The sequence below is a fragment of the Populus alba genome, chromosome 10, assembly GCF_005239225.2.
Source record: "Populus alba chromosome 10, ASM523922v2, whole genome shotgun sequence".
NCBI lineage: Eukaryota > Viridiplantae > Streptophyta > Magnoliopsida > Malpighiales > Salicaceae > Populus > Populus alba.
The window spans coordinates 8527387-8546846 of record NC_133293.1 but is presented as its reverse complement, the minus strand read 5'-3'; the positions used below and the strand labels follow the sequence as shown (position 1 = coordinate 8546846).

General features: G+C 32.1%; 4 protein-coding genes across 6 annotated transcripts in view; 2 read left to right on the top strand and 2 right to left on the bottom strand.

Annotated features, from left to right (window-relative positions):
• The first annotated feature begins 5438 nt into the window (after nt 1-5438).
• Nucleotides 5439-7233, top strand: LOC118048884 (uncharacterized). Of its 2 annotated transcripts, none has more exons than XM_073411841.1 (3): nt 5439-5646; nt 5733-5821; nt 5963-7233. In XM_073411841.1, the coding sequence occupies exons 1-3, from the start codon at nt 5575-5577 to the stop codon at nt 6837-6839; spliced, it is 1038 nt and encodes a 345-aa protein (XP_073267942.1). In that variant the 5' UTR covers nt 5439-5574; the 3' UTR covers nt 6840-7233. The 2 variants fall into 2 exon arrangements, with proteins under 2 accessions (XP_073267942.1, XP_034914624.1); XM_035058733.2 differs by having other exon boundaries at nt 5440-5646; nt 5736-5821.
• Nucleotides 7234-9454: 2221 nt separating this feature from the next.
• Nucleotides 9455-12992, bottom strand: LOC118048885 (uncharacterized). Of its 2 annotated transcripts, none has more exons than XM_035058734.2 (2): nt 12095-12992; nt 9455-9915 (listed from the first exon to the last, which is right to left on the bottom strand). In XM_035058734.2, exons 1-2 carry the CDS (start codon nt 12334-12336, stop codon nt 9843-9845), a joined length of 315 nt encoding a protein of 104 aa, XP_034914625.1. In that variant the 5' UTR covers nt 12337-12992; the 3' UTR covers nt 9455-9842. The 2 variants fall into 2 exon arrangements, with proteins under 2 accessions (XP_034914625.1, XP_034914626.1); XM_035058735.2 differs by having other exon boundaries at nt 9455-9895; nt 12095-12963.
• Nucleotides 12993-14344: 1352 nt separating this feature from the next.
• Nucleotides 14345-19419, top strand: LOC118048886 (actin-related protein 2/3 complex subunit 2B). The gene is made up of 10 exons (XM_035058736.2): nt 14345-14502; nt 15298-15364; nt 15651-15858; nt 16886-17052; nt 17683-17760; nt 17890-18022; nt 18260-18351; nt 18473-18529; nt 18794-18845; nt 19121-19419. Exons 1-10 carry the CDS (start codon nt 14444-14446, stop codon nt 19318-19320), a joined length of 1113 nt encoding a protein of 370 aa, XP_034914627.1. The 5' UTR covers nt 14345-14443; the 3' UTR covers nt 19321-19419.
• The window catches only part of LOC118048892 (large ribosomal subunit protein uL14), a 29640-nt gene continuing 25434 nt past the window's right edge, over nt 15255-19460 (bottom strand). The window contains exon 5 of the mRNA XM_073412014.1: nt 15255-15264. The gene's annotated coding sequence lies outside the window, so the exon portion shown is untranslated. The remainder of the gene's footprint in view (nt 15265-19460) is intronic.

Here is a 19460-nt window from a genome sequence, read left to right as displayed (position 1 = left end):
CATCATATATGAAAAGAGCTTTTGAGAAACAAGAATGAACTGACTTTTTGTTCATTCTCACAGACAACGCCAATGATGAGGCTAACAAAAATCTGTAAGAGAAAGATTAGAGGCGCTTTTCATGGAATGATAAAATTAGACCCAAAATACTTGGCGAGCTCAACAACATTTACAAGAAAAAAAACTCGGATGCTTAAGTTAGTATAGTATTTGTACATGTGTTGAGGAGAATAAGTATTTACTTGGTTTAAATGTTATTTAAGTTTTGTTGAAGTCTTGTATTAGATATTTGTTTTGTTAGACTTTAAGTTTAGAAAGATGAGTTCTAGCCTTAAAGAGATAAGGTCTGGCCTTTTGGCCTTTTTCTTTATAGTTCTAGAGAGATCTATTTATATAGATTTTCTTAAGATAAATATCTAGGATATTTATAGAGATGTTTAGAGGGATATATACATTGTATAAAACATCATGTAGACTTAATTGGACTCAACCCAATAATTAATATTACCGTGTAGTTTTTTCATTCATCATCAGGTCTTAACCAACATGTTCTTAATTAGGCATGGCCCTTAGGCTTAGGTTTATTGTCAAATAATGTTTTAGTAAATTTTTTAAGGAAAAAATTTGTAGGTTCTTTATTTATTTTTTATGATGGGTAGTTAAGAAAAAATATCAAAATTAATTATTGTAATTAATATAATTAATTATATATTAGTTTTAGTTTCAAATCTTGGTATAAAAAAATGGTGGTAAGGGGAAATGTTTTGCTCACTAAGCAATATCTAATCAACCTTCTCTCCTTTGGTTTTCCTAACTTTTCTGGTTATTTTTTCTCCAATCATTCTAAAGCTTAAATTGAATATTTCATATAGATATTTTGAGTCAGTTTTTCTAGTTTGTGAACCTTATTTAGTAGTGCAACTAATCATTGATGGTGCTAGAATCTTAAGAGACTAATTGCAATAAATTATTTGTAACGAGTGATGATGAATAAAATCTTTAAGATAAATAATGAAATTATTGACAACAATATTGTAACAAGTGATGATGAATAAATTATCTATGTTGTTTTTCTAAAAAATCTCAAAATAACTATATACAACATGGAGAAAAATAAGTAAAAGAAAAGAATAATGTACGATTTCTTTGCTTAATAATAATAATAATAATAATAAAAAGGCAATCTTCTCCGACATTGAGAGTTTGTTTGACATTATGGTATCGAGTGCTTTTTAAAATGTTCTTCGTTTGAGAATGTATCAAAATAATACTTTTTAAAAAATTCATTATTAATATCAACACATTAAAATAATTTAAAAACACTCAGAAATATTAATTTGAAGCAAAAACAAATTATTTTTTTAAAAGCATTTTTGCATGACAAAAACAAACGGTGCTTGAATCAATGATTGACATTGGATTTAAATTTTGTTGTTCTTTTGGTCTTTGAACGAGTGATGATAATTTTGTAATCTAGAACTTGGATATGAAAAAAAAAAATCATACGAAAATGGTGACTGATGATGGTGCTTCCTTGAATGGTTTTCCAAATCTAAAAATATTCGTAAGTGTTTTGTTAATTTGATCAAGATAGAGTGATGTTTTAAGGAGATTGATTGGTTACTTTTTCAGGTTTATGAGTTTGACCTGCCATTAACAAGGAAACGAGGGCAGGATGATGTTTCTTTGTTGCCTCCTGGAGAAAAAGATGTAGTTGGATTGTGATTAAAAAGAAGACTCTAGCTATTAGATTTGAGACAAATATGGGAGGAAGGCTAGTTTAAACCATAGATTTATATAGTGAAATACCTCTTTTGCTTTCCATATTGAAAACTATATAACTTATTTTTAGAGATAGAATCGTCTTTTTCAGGACCTATTTATCATTACTAGATTGAATAAGAGTTAGAATGGTTTTTTAATATTTTATTTGCACATTGTAATTATTAAATTACCCTTAAAAGTTAAATTTACTTGACAGTTTTGGCAGAGGTATTTTTGGTTTTCTATCTTTGTTAGCATACTAAAATTACTAAGGTATCATTAGAAGCCAAAAAACTATAGCATAGGTCAAGGGGTTTTTTGGTCTTTTTTGTTATGGTTTTTTTTATTAATATTATGTGTGGTCAGGGGCACTTAGATCTTTTGATAAATTAAATAAAATAAAAAGAAGAAAAGTTCTTAGCGCATACAAGCATGTGGAAGGTATTTGTGCGCTTTGTGCTGCTCGTCTTGGTGCCCAAAAAGGCCCATTGCCGTCTCTTTCAATGGATCATATGGCAGCGTATCCAATGGAGCGAAGCATATAAGGTGTTTCACGATGGTTAAGCGATGATTTTCTCCCCCCTCCTCCTTTTTCACTCAAAAAAAATGTCGGCTCAACCAAAATTAAAGGTTGTCCTTCATTTTCTTCCTATTTCAATTGTGACCCTTAGTCTTTTTTATTGTTCTTTATTTGTTTTCAATTTTTTTTATTATTATTTCAATTTCATCTCTTAGAATTTTGTTCTGTTTGGTATTTATATCAAATTTGGTCTTTATTTTTTTTAATATTTTTTTTCAATTTCATCCCTTATTATTTAATTTTAACTTTTATGTCAGATTTGACCCTTATTCTTTTAAAAAAAATTTGCCTTGGTTCCTTTTTTTAAATTGTTTTTATTTTATTTTATCTATTAATATTTGATTTGTTTAAAATCAGCCCCGTTAATTTTTATGGTGTGGTTATCCTGATTTTATGACTCAGGTCACGAGTCCTGAATTGATATCGGTCTATTTTTATGTCTTTTTTTTTCACCAATTTTATTTTTTAATTTTATTATTCAACACTCAGTTTATTGAAGATTATACTTCTTCATTTTTTTTCTATGATGATAATCTGGCCTCGCAGTACGGGTCACACATTTGTCATACTAGCTCGAATTGGCTCAAGACTTTTACTTCGTTTTATTTTATTTTTATATAAAATTTATTCCTCAATATTTTAATTGCTTTTTTTATCCTTTTTTTTTAAATTGATTTTTTTTTTATTTTCAACCTTCAGCATTGAATTATTGAGGATTGAGCTTTGTTAATATTTTTTTTATGCCATCATCCCCATTTTATGACCCAGGTCACGGGTATGAGATGTTAGCTCAGGTTGACACCTATTTTCTTTCTCAATTTTAGCCTTCGACATTAAGTTTATTAAATATTAAGTGTTTTTTTATTATATCTATATGCTTTATGTGAGGATATTTTGACCTCACATCTAGGTCATAAGTTTGTTGTACTAACTTGGATTGGATCAAAACTTTTTTTTCATTTTTTTTTCTCAACTTTGTCCTTTAATATTAAAGTTTCATAACTCAAGTCATGAATTTTTTTAAAAAACAAACACATTGACAATTCTTTAACACTCTTTTATTAGGTTACAAAAGAAATCAACTCGGCTTGTGATGAAGCACAAGCCACTTATCCAGCTTTTCTACTAAAAGTAGTCTTTTTTTATTATTTTCATTCCATAAGCGTAATATCATTATATTATTTTATATGTTGATTAATACCACTTTATTTTAAAATAATCTTAATGACACATCTTAATTTTCATTATAGAAAAATTTATAGAATTTCCCATATGTTAATAGTCTCCGCCTTGCAATAAACCATGCTTCCATAATCCATAACCCATAACCCATAACTCTCCCAATGTATGAAAAATAAAAAACCAACCAAATTGGAATGATAAATAAATTATGTTCCTAAAAATGACTTAAATGAGCAATCACATATATTTACTGCCTATCAAAGCTATTTGAGAGATAGCTCATCAGCAACACCAACCTCGTTTAATGTGACTCATTGAGATGCAAATCTAATATTATAAAAACATCACCTAAAATATTGAAGAACAAAACTTCAATTAAATTTATTTTTTTCTTGTTTATAGTCCATGTATAGTCCTCGCAAGTTTGTTTTTGTGTTTTATAAATGTTTTTTTTTAATTATTTAATTTTTCTTTACTTCAAATTTGTTTGGGTATTTTCAAATTGTTTTGATATTCTAGTGTCAAAAATAATTTTTAAAAAAATAAAAAAATATTATTTGATGTATTATTAGTAAAACAACATTTTAAAAAACAATCATCAGCATACTCTCAGACATCTCATTCATCCAACAAGTCAAAGATTTTGGAGTTTCAAGAGAAAAAATGAGGGAAAGGAATGGAAAATTTTCTTCTTGAACTAAAAGGGGTGTCTGGGAGTATAGTATTAGTTATTTTTCAAAGTGTTTTATTTGAAAATGCATTAAAATAATTTATTTTTTAAAAATAAAATTAATTTTTATATTAACACATCAAAAATAATACAAAAACACTAAAAAATTAATTTAAAACAAAAAAATATATAATTTTTTTTTAAAATATTTTTAAAATAAAAAACAATGGCTCCGGAAGCAAAACCATTTCATCTGATAAATATCGTTGTAATATGTCAAATGATAAACTATTCCAAGTCACAAGGTCTTTCCAAGAAAAACACCCAGGTTATTTTCATCAACGAATCACTTAGAACAAAAGTAACTAAAATTTGTTCAGCATGGAAAGAACTCCTGTTGAAATGAAAATAACAGTATTAATAGCAAAATCATCCAATAAAAGTAATATCATGGCTTAGAAGTAAAAAACTATAAAGAAGAAAAATCATGTCTTAAAAACAAATCTAAAACAGTAAATCAACAGACAGAGGTTACTAATTGTGTATGGTTTTGTTGGATTCAGGTGAAGAACCAGAGATCTAGAAAGAGCAAGGGAACAATGAGAAAGAAGAGGGCGTTTGTGATTTGGGAGAGAGAGGGTGAGTTTGTAAGGATTGAAAAGAACTTAATTTTAGGGTTTTTTTGTGTTTCCAACAAATTTAAATATTTTTTTTTATGAAAAATTAATTTTTTATATGTTTTGAATTGTTTTGATGTGCTAATTTCAAAAATAATTTTTTAAAAAATAAAAAAATATATCATTTTAATGCATTTCGACATGAAAAACATTTTAAAAAACAATCGCAATCACGCTCCCAAACAGACCCTAGTTGAATTATCCACTTCAATTCGATTTAATTAATTTTAAAATTTTAAAATCAAGATTTTTTAATTGGTTTAATTGATTAATTCAATTTATTTTTTTATCAGTTTAATTTTTTTTTCTCATCTCTATTATAATATTTGATTGAAAATTAAGACAAAACGAAAAGTATGATAATGATAATAATTATTAAAAAAAAAAAAACAAATAGCCGCAAAGTTTAGATCGGGACAAGGTTTTATAATTTATTATCTTCCCCTTTTTTCTGGATCTTTGAATAATTAATAAAAAACTGGAGCACACACATTGACATCGTCCGTGTCCCGGTCCCGACCCACCACCACTCATACAATCATTAAAGCCTAACGTTCCTATTTTCAAAACCCGTTGGAGCCAGAAATGGTTTTCAAATCCACACCACACTTCACTCAAACCCTCCTTCTCTCTCTCTATTTTTAGCCAATCTCGCCATTAACAACATCCTCTAATCCTTGAGGTCGGTCGGTCTCTGCCTGATGGGTTGCTTTCTTGGCTGTTTCGGCTTGTCTTCAAAGAGAAAGCGTAGAAAACCGGGTTATAGAGACCATGTAAGCTTGCTTATATATTTCCAACATTCATTTGAATTAATCACCAATCTTCTTCTTCTTCTTTTTTACTATTTGTTTTGATGTAGCAGAAACTTTGTAGTTATGAACCTCTAGACTCTGTTTCTACAAACCTTGCCATTACAGGGAAGCCCATAACCTCTGAAGCTGAACTCAGGTCCCTCACTTTATTTACCCTATTTTTCAATCATTTAATATTTCTTTTTTATGTTGCATGTTTCATTGTTTTGGGTCTCTCTCTTTGTAGTTAGTCTGTGCTCAAGTTTTGTTCTTTGGTGTGTGTTTTTTTTATTGACAGCAAAAGACCCAAGGATTCCTTGAACTATAAAGTTAGAAAGAAGGTGAGCTTCAATTTGAATGTTCAGACTTATGAACCAATTCCGAAAGAGGAAAGCACGAGTGATTACTGGGGAAGTGATGAGGAAGAGACTAGCAAAGATGCTGCAGAAGAAAGGCAATCTTCTTCTCTCTCTGAAGGGGATTCAATCGCGTCCAAAATGGCGTCTTATCCATCAAATTATAGATATAGAAACTGCATTGACAGCTATGATGAAGAGGATGGAATAGCGTATGAAGAAAGTGATTTGGATGATGATGATTACGAATTCGATGACGAAGAAGAAGAAGAAGATGATAACAATGGCTGCAATATAGATGTATTGAGAGTAAATAAAAAGGAATTTTCTGGGCAATTCAGCTCCCTATCTGCGAGTTCACAGAATAAAAATTCTTTGACGACAAAGCTGGGAAAGGATACAACTGAAAATCTAAAGTCCCTTGCTGACTCAAACGAGGGAGGATTGAGATCGCGTCAATATGTTCATTCTGTGCTGAAACCAGTGGAAAATCTCAATCAATGGAAAGAAGTGAAGGCAAGAGGAACGCAACCACCTAAGCAACAGATGAAAGAAAATGTAGCCCTTGAGCAACACCCACCGAAACCCCTTAGTTCAATCTCGAATACCAGTCACTCCACACCTCTCATGCAAGAAATCGCAGTTGATGCCAGCCTCTCAAACTGGGTGGTTCCTCCTGATTCTTACCAGAAGATAACTGCATCCAATGATGTTGAGACCAAGGCGCCATCAAAGAAAGCTTGTTTGACAGACAGTACATATTCATGGACAAATAGAGAAGACATGCCCATTTTAGACATCATCAACTTGGAGGCCTGATAAGAAAATTCCATTGTCACCGTTTTCGTTGTCTTCTTCAAGACAGTGACAATTCGATTAAGAGAAAAAAAAAAAAAAACACAGATAAGGATTCAAACTACAGACCAATTTCATGGAAATCTACCACAGGCAAGAAAGTGAGAAAGGTTGTTCTCATATGTGGTTGAGATGAATCTGTGGATAGAAATACAGCTGAGGTTGCTCTTGTTATTTTCTGTAGCCCATTCTGGGCAAGTGTGAAACGATCTGGGGTGATGCATTTGTGTCTTTTTCTGATTTTTTGATCCACTTCTTGACGTTGTTTTGGTATAGACAAAGTGGGCTTTTAAGTATCTTGTTTCTCACCATCATTACTTTATTATTTAAATCTCCCTCCCTTTTGAGGTTTGCTGTTTGTCTCAGAATCAGTACTAAGCTGAACTACTCAATTTCAAATATCATCATTCTCAATTATTAAACATTTCAGAGCCAAGATTAGTCTCTGGAGAATCACTTTCCACGCCAATCCGAAGACAAAAACAGTGATAAATGATGCACAACATGCAGAATACTTTCTAGTTTCGGAGAATCATCATTCTCAATCACTAAACATTACAAGAGCCAAGATTAGTCTCTGGAGAATCACTTTCCACGTTAATCCGAAGACAAAAACAATGGTAAATGATGCGCAACGAGCAGAATACTATCTAGTTTCTGGAGAATCATCATTCTCAATCATTAAACATTTCAGAGCCAAGATTAGTCTCTGGAGAATCACTTTCCACGTTAATCCGAAGACAAAAACAGTGGTAAATGAAGCGCCACAAGCAGAATACTTTCTAGTTTCATTTATGGTAGAGGACCAACACTGGTCAGTAATGTCTTACAATGAAATTATGTCCTTCCAACTCTGGCTTAAATGGCGAAGAATGTTCAAACCAAAGACTAGTACTTTAAAAAAACTGTTTAAATTGAGGAAATTCCTGTACTAGCCTGCAAGGCCGCAAAGTTTCGATAGTTAATTAAGGCCTTGTTTGTTTCCTAGAAAGTAGTTTCCGGGAAACCATTTTCCAAACTTTCCCGTGTTTGTTTGTCATTAGGAAAGTTGGTCAACGGAAAACACTTTCTAGTCAACGGAAAACACTTTCCAGTCAATTTTAGTCCAAAAAAAAAATTTGACTTGGTTTTCAGGAAAGTGTTTTCCTTTTAACTGTGTTTGTTTTCCGGAAAGTGGTTTCCGGGAAATCACTTTCCAAACTTTCTTGTGTTTGTTTGCCAGTAGGAAAGTTGGTCAATGAAAAACATTTTCCAGTAAAAGAAAAATTTGGCTTGGTTTTCAGAAAAGTGTTTTCCTGAAAAATTTGAGGGGAAAACACTTTCCGAAAGTTGTAAAAAATTTAGAAATGTCATTATTTGCTGATTGTATCAAATTTGATCCTCAAACTTTTGATTGCTATATATATTTTGTTTTGAATATTTATTTTTCAATTTCATCTCTAAAAATTTTATTTTTATATTAACTTTGGTCCTTATTTTTATAATTGCTATTTGCTTTTTCCTTATCATTTTTTTATTGAAATTTTTTATTTATCAAATTTGATCCTCATTCTTTTGATTGTTACTTATTTTATTTGAAATAATTTATGAAATGTTGATTATTATTATTTTAATTTCTTTATTTTTCATTTTTTTTTTAATTTTTTAGATTTGATCCCTATTATTTTGATTATTATTTGTTTTATTTGAGATAATTTATGAAATTATATATTTTTTTCAATTTTATTCTCATTCAACTTTTTAATTTGTAAGATTTGTTCCTCATTATTTTAATAAACTTGAGAAAAATAAAATATTAATAAGTTATTTTCCAGCTCATTTTCCATGACATAACCAAACACTGGAAAGTGTTTTCCAGTTCATTTTTCATAGCACTACCAAACATCGGAAAATACTTTCCCGGAATTCACTTTTCAGGAATTCAATTTCCCCGAAATTCACTTTCCTGCAAACAAACGGAGCCTAAAAAAGAGTAGAAGGGAAGTTGTTGAAATTAAGGCTATATTCCTTGAAATAAAACTATTTTTGTTTTTTATTTCTAGTTTTTTTCCTTCCCTTTTCACTTTTTATTTTCCAATAAAAATTGACAAGCATATTTATTTATATCAAGTTTTCACATCAAAATTACAATCAAAACCATAAATTTATAATGATAGAATATTAATTTTATTTTATTCAGATTAAAAATTATCATTAAAGAATCATGTTGTTCACTAAAAAAATCAATATTAAATTTCCAATAAAAATTAAATTTGTAACACTAATGTAAATAAAAATATTATCTTTTACATTACTAAAAAATTATATATATATTTAAAAATGTCAGTAATAAGTTTTTTAAATATACTCTAAATAATTTTAAGCAAAACAGGCGGCTAGCTGCGGAAACAAACACAGGCCTAAGAAGGGAAAAGAACACAATAAGAGCCCACTCACCCCCACCCATCAATGCACAAATCATGCATAATGCGCCTGGCATTAACTCACTGTGTTCATTATTCCAGACTTGATCTGTTTACATCCAGCAGCCTGCAAAACCAAATGTGGCATGATAGGAATAATGGAGTGCTCATAAAGTCTAAGTAAATGAAACTTCATGAAATCGTCATTGAAAATAATCTTCGAGCTTTGTTCATCTCTTCATATATAATCATATGTGGAAAAGCAAAAATGTTCAGTTTTACTTGATATCTTATGCCACATGGTGTAAGCTTGATCATCGTTATTCCAGTCTGCTTCATTTCCCAGGATTAGGTCCCGCCAATATAAAGCTGCTTGTTTGAAATCTCACCACAAAAACCACCTAAGAGCTCTAATTATAAAATGTTGGAAGGGATTGCAGGTGCCTCACTTACAACAAGAAGTTGAAACCAGTCCTTCACACAACTATCATGCCGTAGCTGGAGAGAATGCCCTTCTAGCTTATCCAGCAGATATCTACAAATTGATGTACTGGCAATATCTACATTATCGTACATAAGCAGGAATCTGTATCCTCTTCGTCAGAATCACTAGTGTCGCTGCAGCCACAAATGGAAAACTGGAGTGAGGGGTACAATAATCGTCAACTAACATGAAATCTATGAACAGAAGTGATTCAATGCTCAGATAAAACACATCACATGCTCAAGAGTTTCTTGTGGACACATGTTGATTTTTAAGTTTTCAATTAATTATGACAGCGAGGTAGTAGATTTGAAGAGCTGAAAAGGTCACCTAATGTTTTGCACTGACCACAGATTGAATTAGTTGAGTGTTTCACTAGTTCATCAAAATGATTGGATGTGTGCTAGTTATGGATGTTTTGAACAAAGCACCAGGATCTTCCACCCACATTAATATCACAGTAGAGAGCAGGTCAATTTTCGAAGCTCCAAATGACATAACAACGAGAAACATTACCAGTATAACAGGGTCTTCCTGTTAATGGAAGCTACAGGGTCTTGTTCTGGAGGGAATAAATTACATCTGTTTTTTTCTTTTTTTGGATTATTTTCTTATCTTAACTTTCAATTTACTCATATCCTCCTTACAGCCCTCAATTTTGGGGAGGCATATTGCAACAACAGCTTGTTCCTTTTTTAAGGCCATTTTAATGTTGGGTGAGGCTGTTATAATACGAGTCAGCGGACTTGCACCGGGTAATACTAAGTTCTCTAAATGAGATGTGAGGGATAAGTTCAGATCAGTGTGGTTGACAAAGACCAAATGTAGATTTCAACATCCACACTTGAACTGCACTGAAGCAGCTGAAACAAGGGATCTGATAAAAATCTACCAGATTACTACTATTAGCCTTTTTTTTTTTTTTTTCATGAAGCAATGGAGAGAAACTTGGTACTGAGAAAGATTAAAAAAAAAAAAGGAGTAATAAATAATCCTAGAAGAAAATTGTGTTTCCTGATAAAACCTTGTGAGGATACTAGAAAGAGAGAATGGAAAATCTGACACAAGATTACTAACAAGATCCACAAAATAATAATAATCTGATGACATATATGGGTACACTAAATACAAACAAAAGCCAACTGAAAAGCAACTGTTCTTTAAAACTTCAGTGTAATCTTTATTTCTCCCTTTTTTGATCATTACTTTATATTGTCATAACCTGTGGTTCCAAATAATAAACAAATCTCTCCTTTCATCAGACACAGAGGTCACTTAATGTCCAAATTTCAATAACACTTAAGGCAGTAACTGAACCTGAAAATTGAAATTTCTTAAACACAGGATGGCAAACAGATCAGAAAATTAAAATCAAGTACTTACACGACCAACTTAAATAGGTAACCCCAGCAAAAGTTAAATTATTTTTCAGGAAGTTTCCAGCATTATAATGATAATATTCATTTTACCTCATGGGTAGTAGAGTTTCATGAATTAATAGCATAACTTTTTCTTCAAGAGGTCTAGATGATTAAGCCCCACAATTATTGTTAAATGATGTTGAATGGGCTTCTCCTTTTGATTCTAGATGAATAACCGCTTGGCAAGAACATTGGTAATGTATCCATGGAAAAACACAGCAATGGTAGTTGTTCAAAGATTAGAAGAAAATAGGCTTTGTAAGTGGTAACTTATGTCATAAGGCTTCCAAACTAAATAGAAACAGGACTGGGTTTTAGACTAGCAAATGAATACAACGTAATTTGTTATGTAATGAGCATCAATGGAACAAGCCCTGTCAGTTCTAGCTCTTATAGCCAGATATTTCTGTAAACGGGACTGATCAAGAATCTAAAAAACGGAATGCGAACTCAAGAGGGTCAAGCTCTGCTTATACCACAAACACTTTGACTCACTTCAGCCTGATCTTTAATTAAAATTCATTCCAGAAACAATTGCATGGTATGCATGGAACTTGCATAATATTCGTACTTCATACAGATTCACTTCTACTCAAATTGAGTGAAAGTATAAAAATTCAAAGCGAAAACAAGTCATCAAAATGCTTGCAAATAACTTAAAAACCACCAGGATAACCCCACCCAGATCTATCAATTAATCTGAAGCTAATCTGCTCATAGATGATCAAGCATAGCCAGATTATATGCCCATAAATGCATGTGTACGCCAACTTTTCTTTTTGATAATTAAGTCATAACTAGTTTCCAAAACTAAAAACTCACAGCTCAACTTGTGAACCAAATATCATATAACAACAAAACCATAGCCAGAAAAGTAAAAAAGCCAAAATTCCGAAAAAAACTATAAATTACCTGGGTTCGAATTCTAAAACCTCCACAAGCTTATTCCCATTATTATCATTCCACTGAACTTTTCTCCTGACTTTGTCTGAATTTCTTGACATCCCACCTTTCCTAGGAGGCAACAAAGCCTTGAACTCACTATAATCTTCTCCATTCCCTTCAACATCCTCCTCAGCTTTTGGAGAGTCTAGAGTCATAATTAAAGGCTCGTTTTTTAATCCATTAGCACCCTTATTAACATGCTTGTCCATTGACTACTAAATATACACCCACAATCCTAAAAGAGAAAGAAAAGCAAAGCTAAAAAAACCCAATTCTATCAATCAAAATAACATATTTAACCAAAATAACACCAATCCAGATTTCTAAACGTCAAGAATCAACAAACCTTGACCCCAAAACCCAAACTTTTTGTGTGGTCAAGGCTGTTTTGATAGGGTTTTGACGATCAAAATACAAGGTCAACGCTTGTTTTTGACATGATCGAACTCTGAACTGGATTAATAAAATACAAAATCAAGAAATCTAAAAGAAAAGGGGTGTAAAAAGAGAAGTCATTGAGAGGAGGAGGGAATAACATTATTTTCCCAAGAAAGTGAGAAAAAACAGGAGCTTTGAAAAGAAAAAAAAGAAGAAGAAGAGAGTTTCGTTTTAGCTAATTGATAGATGAATGAAAAAGGAAAGGAACGTTAAGGCAGAGAAAATAAGATTAATCGTACAGAAAAGTAGATCAAACCAGTGACAAAGTGAAACCATTTAATTTTAATTTAATAAAAAAGAAAAACCGAAGATTGATTTTTTGAGGAACCCATAAAGATAGGAAACATAACAGAGTTGTTTTGTAGTAATTTTTGTTTCACAATGTACATAAATTCGACATGAGCCTTTGTTTTTTTCTTAATTAATTCTTTAGTATTATTATTATTATTATTATTTGTAAGTGGTGGAGAGGAGAGGGGAGAGGATACAACGGCTGGCAGTGACTAAAGTGCGGATGATGGTGTGCGTTAGTTAGTTTTAAAAATAAAACTATATTTTTTATTTTAAATTAAGATTTTTAGATTATTAATATTAAAAATATATATATATATATAAAGTGAAAAAATATATTTTTTTAATAAATAAATATTTTTTAAAAAATTGTTCCCACAGCTTCGAAAACCTACATGCTATGGAAAGTTGGTGGTACATAGCTGTCAGTGGAAGAGGAGACAATTTCAATGGGGGGTTCTTTGCTTTGCCTTGAATGTTGATTATTCTGATACAAGTGGCCTTTGGCTTTGGTGAGACCAATTCCAATTTAGTTTTTCTTTTTCTTTTCTTTATATATATATATATATATATATATATATATATATATAGATGCATGCTTGGAGGTCAATTTTTGTTTGTACAGGTTGAATTAATTATAATTCATCAATTGTTGGTAATTTATGGTTTTACGAGGGTTTTTTTTTTTCTTTTTAAATTCATTGTAGAATGCATTTATAATTATTTGAGTCAAAACATGTATTTTTTTTTTATTGTTAAAAAATAATATAAATCATATACTAGAAATTAATCTAACAGTTTAAATTATTAAATTGAGTTGGTTTTTGATATGGTATCAGAATCTTAATAACCAAGCGGTCATGAATTTGAATCTCATTCTTTTTATTTATTTGATAAAAATTAAACACAAGATAACGTGAGCATATGTAAGTTTCAAACCCAAAAGGCTTTCACTTGAAAGAATATATTAAAAAATAATATAAATCATATTATATGACCTAACCTAATCTAATAGCTAAAACTATTAGGTTGAGATATTTTTTGGTATTAACTTTGTTTTTAACCGTTTTTCCAATATCTATTTACATGAAATGTTGTGGAAAAGAAAAATAAGAAATGAAACATCGTATAATCTTACAATTGTTTTTTTTTTTTCGTTTTCTGGCACTTTCATTGATAGATTGCCATAAATGATCATCAAGCTGATGCAAAGCTTCCTCAGATCGAAAGAAAAGGAGCGCAAATTGAGTATATGTGCTTTTACAAGCGAAGCTCATGGCTCATGCAAATATTATTAGACTTGTTAATTATATAAAATCCTAAGAGAAAAGTTTACAGTGGGAGGGTGTGGACAGGTGATCCATTATGCGTACTTTACAAACAACGAAGCAGAAGGATGGAGAAATGAGAAGAAAGTGACGATGGTAGGTACTTGCTTCAAGGGTTGCTAAACAATGATGGCAGGACTTCAACTTGCTTTCTACTCAAACTTCATAGATATGGACAAAACCATTTGGATTTAAAGTTGAACATCTCAGTTCATTTCCACCACCATGTGAGGCAGGGCTTGAGAGAGGTTTCTTCAACATGGCATGCTTTGATAGGGTGTCGCCCGCGCTCAGGGAGATCCTGCTCAAGCTATACCGGTAAGTCTTTCCGGGATGCCTGTCACCTCTTCTAGCTTTTTTTCTTTCTTTTCAAATGTAGGTTTTCAAGGATTCATTACCACCACACTCATGAACCTGCACAACTTCAATATTCAATTTCTAGATAGATGAAATATTGAATCTAGACATTAGAATGTATACTACCAAGATATTATTGCGAAGACATAAGATTTTGTGGCTAAACAGGGAGGGTGAAGGTAGCTTTCCTCTTGAATGATGACTCATGGCTGAGATCAAACCATGATCTATGATTGATGACATCGTATCACTGAAGAAAGCAAAACAGTTGAGAACTCAACATGACCTTGCATACGAAACAAAGCCAAGCACTGAACTATTTATCTAAATTCCACAAATCGCATGTCTCAATTGATTAAATTTCTTCCCTTTAAGATAACTTCTCCGTACAAGATGATTTATCATTGGCTTACCCGAAATAAAAGGCAGGAAATTAAAAAATAAATGTATGATAAGTTCTGCTAAGGTATCTCATGGACTTCTAATGTAAAGTCTCCAGAGTCTATGGAACCATTTCAGCATATTTATACAAAAATAGAAAATGGAAGCAATTCTAGATATCCATTCTCTAGTCGTAGAGGAGAGGAAAAGAAAACTCGGAAAATGCTACCCTTGAAAGTAGTAGGCTTTCATTGCTCTGGACGAATTTTAAGTTTCTTTCTTCTCCTCATCCCAAGTAGCAAATACTGTATCTCAAGTTGCAAGGATGATTAACAAAAACGATGTTGAAAATTGATGTGCTTCCTTTCATGATAGAGCTGAGAAGCCTGTGGAGATTGACCATCACTTGTATGAATTTGGGTCTGTGGAATACCACGTTCAGGTTAGTCTACTGCATTTTTAGCATGATAAAATTTAATTTATTTCTGATAACTTATGTCAACATTCACTTTCTACTTGATGCAACCGATTGTAGCTGACACCACATTAGAATGTCCAAGTAATTGACTTGAAAAATAGTTGGAATGACTCAGCATCAAGAAATATGCAAGAATTCTAGAAATGATTGTGATTAATGGCTGAGTGCATGCTCAAACCTGTCAACTTATATATAGGCTGCCAACAAAATGTTGAGAATTATTCTGATAATCATCCTGTAATATTCACAGTCTTCAGCAGCTGATCCACAACATAACTACTTGTCAATATCAACTCCACTACTGTCCCAAGGAGCCCTGCTATCATTCGGGTTGTCATCATACACCATGCAGATGGTAAAGCAAGTTTGTTCGGATGCTGTGGAGATTGTTGAACCTGCAAAAGAAGGATATCAGCTAACCCTAAAGCTAAATTTTGCAAAGGTTCCAATTGGAAAAGGTTTGCTACTTCTTCAAATCAACACCGATTTTTTTTTTAAAAAAAAAAATGCTTGGTGCTTTGTGACACATAATAGTACTATCTTGCATTTAAGCATGTTATTCCTTCCATTCACCAAAAAATTTAAGAATAGCTTTCAGTATATTATAGTATCAGTATGGAGTTTACAGAGGAAAAAAAAAATTTCAAAATCTCCATCTACAAAAGAAGACTGAACTGCACACATGAAAGGAGAAATATGTTAAATTTCTGATAGGAGGCCACCTTGAAAAAAGAAAATAAGCTGGAGCTTGAATGAGAAGATTGTGCAATTTGTTAACACAAACAAGAAATACAAGAACTGTATGCAGTAAATCTGAGTTCAGGGTTTATAGCAAAGACAGATTAACAGTACAAAGAAAAGTTTAACCACGCAAACTAGACAAACAACACCAACCGTTTTGATCAACTAAAATGTAGCACTGAAATAGATTTCCTCTTAAATAACATAACTCCTGATTCAGCCAAGTACCACCATTCACAATCTCAGGATTTGAAGACATCCATACAAAGTTTTCCATGACACTTGAATGTAGGAAATAAAGAGATTACCTGATAATACTCCTGAAAAGAAGTCAACAACTCAGAAAATAGTATCATATGTTTAGGTGGGAGTTGAAATAATAACAGAGTTGAACAAAAGGATTTGAACATATGGCTTCTACTAAATATAGACATAGCATTCAAGTCAAGATCATAAAACTAATTAGAATTAGTGCTAAAGAAACTTTATGCTAAATGACCTGTCATAATAGCCAGTGCAATCTTCAAATTTTGAAGCATGAAATTAACATCTTGATCTTTGCTTTGAAACGAGGGCCACCTCTGGTTCTGTTGGTGCTTGAAAAATTATCTAAGCATTTTGTAAGGAATGAAAGAGGAAAGAACAAAATCCTAATAGGAGATGTTTATTTTTTGTCTATTTTCATACCAGGCTATCAAATTTCCACACTTCATAACCATGCTGATACATATTTTCCTTTTCCAGACTCTGAAAAAGTGATTACACAAATTTCTTCAGTGCAAGCAGTTATACTAAGTTCCCAGCTGAAAGAAATGTTGAGAAATGTCGACTCCCGGGATACATCCCAAGGAATGAATAAGCCAATTAAACTTGTCTATCACGCAAGAGAACCCTTCTATGTCATCAGACAGGTATTACTGCTCATGCAATCTCACCATCTTCTTCTAATTAAGGTCTCAATCCCCAAGGGACAATATTAGACTTGATGAAGTATTATCATAGTGAAAGACTGATTTTGATAAAAAAAAAATGTCAGTCTACTAATAACTTTCAATGACAGTGTGCCAGATTTTGATTTCAAGATTTCTGAGTATTGTAAAATCTTTCTAGAAATGCTATAAATACAGTCTGGCCAGAAACTTCTAAGGTAAATAAACTCATTACCAATTTGGCAGTCTAGCCTTGCTCGGAATCTGGCTGAGTTTTACACTTGAAACAGTTCTGGCATTTCAGTCACATTTCAATCCATTTTAAATGATCAAACAATTTAGTTTTCAGCTAAATCCAACCTTTTATGTCCTTTATGAAAATCTACACAAAACAGCAAGGTGAATAAAGATATCAAAACATAAGATGCTAAGAGATGGACATGTTTGATTAAGATTCATATCCGCTAAAAGCCACCCTCTTCACTTATTTGATATAATAAAAACTGAAGTAGATCACTATTTAGAATTGGCAACAGCACCACTACCAAATTTTGACTACCACACATATCTGACTCCAGTTTGCTAAATTAAAGTAATTTTTTTGTTTAACAGCCACAAAAAATCACAGCAGTATTCCCAATGCGTTTTAGAGAGCACTCAGATGTGATTATTGCAACAGCCTTCTTTCAGGTTTGCAAAACTCTAACTCTAACTCTAACATCAGAGACATTAACTGATTTTTGGTCCCGAAGTTCTCTTGTTGGTATTTAGAAATGATGGTATCTTTATTACCTTTTATCCTTTTCCTTTTGGGATTAGGAACTCATGGATGTGGGCAGCTCAGAAAAATGGGCTAAAGCTCCGCCTTGCACCTGGTCACCCATTCCTCCACCAGAACTGAGAGGAGAACCTTTAGAAGATTTAAGCACCAATGGAGGGTTTGTCTCTTTTGGTATCCCCTTGCTCATAACTGAACACAAAACCATGCATAAAGTGGCTTAAACAACAATTCAATCTTTTGCAATAATTATCATTGAAAATACAAAATTGCTTGACAACTAGTTATAATTTTGATACACAAAATATAGAAACTAAATTCATTGATCAGGAAACTTTTCATTTGGATATTAATAAGCATTTGTTTTCCTTGAGCATGTTTAAGCTAATGTATTTGCTGCCATATTGCCAGATATCTCTTCACGCCATGTTGAAGGTAAAAAACTAGACAAAACTGTATGGAGTCTATTAAACTTCTATGCCTACGTGAAAAACCATGTCAAGGTAATGCTTTCTATCAAGGTTTTTTCTTTTATTTATTTCTGATGTTCTTTGGGCATGAGGGGTGTTCAGCACGGGAGTTAATAGTGCATATTTCCTTTGCTGACAAGATTTTTTCTTATAGTGCACCAGAGGTTTCATACAAAGAAGGATGCAAAAGCGTTTGGAAAGTTTGGTTGAGGTGCTGAACAAAACCTAACAGAAGTAGCATCATATTCTTAGTAAACTTTATTCAGATAACCAAAAAGCACTACAGTTTTCCTCCCTTGTTATTGAACAATTAACTGTTGCATTTCAATTTTTGCTTTTCTTCCCCTGCACTCCAAAAGGTAATTTAGGATCTAACCTAGCAACTCCACATCGCAAGAAAAGCAATCGTGAGTCAATAATACATCAGCCCTCAACAAGAGGACAGCAAGACTAATTTTCTTACTGCAACTTGCAGGTCCTGCACGAGGAAAAATTGGAAGAAAATGGAAATGTTAAAAAGGTCAAAGGTAAAGTGTTCAGGTCATTTATGTTATCAGAGAGAAAATTAAAGAAAAGAACAAGGGAGAGTTCTCTTTTGCTTCACATAGAGGCACCAGATGGTCTCTATATTTTGATGAATGCCGAGCTCAAAACCACTTAACTAATCCACAAGACATCCCATCATATATATGATACTTAGAGAAATATCACAGAATGATGACAAGAGTGCGGGTTAAGAAAGAAGTGGCAAATAGGTTTCCTTTTACTTTTAGCTAACATTCATGTTTTGTTTGTTTTCCAGCACATGCAGAAAGCAGGTATGGTGGAAAACTGGTAAGATTATCAAAACCAAAAAACTTCAAAAGAAGATGTCGTGATTTAATCAGGAAGATCATGCAAATTCGTTTTCGGATTAAAATCCATGGATTTCGGCATTTTCGTAGACGATGGTTGACAATCCCAAAGTTCTCTTCTCCAATGGGATATACTAAACTAGAATAATTTAAACTCCGTGTTATATATTCTTATTTTCAGTTATCAGATGTACTTTTGTGCCATATGTGAACTTCTATCATAACTTGGGTTTGTCTTGTAGCAGTACATCATAGCTGCATGTTACTCTAATCTACTAAGGTTGTGAC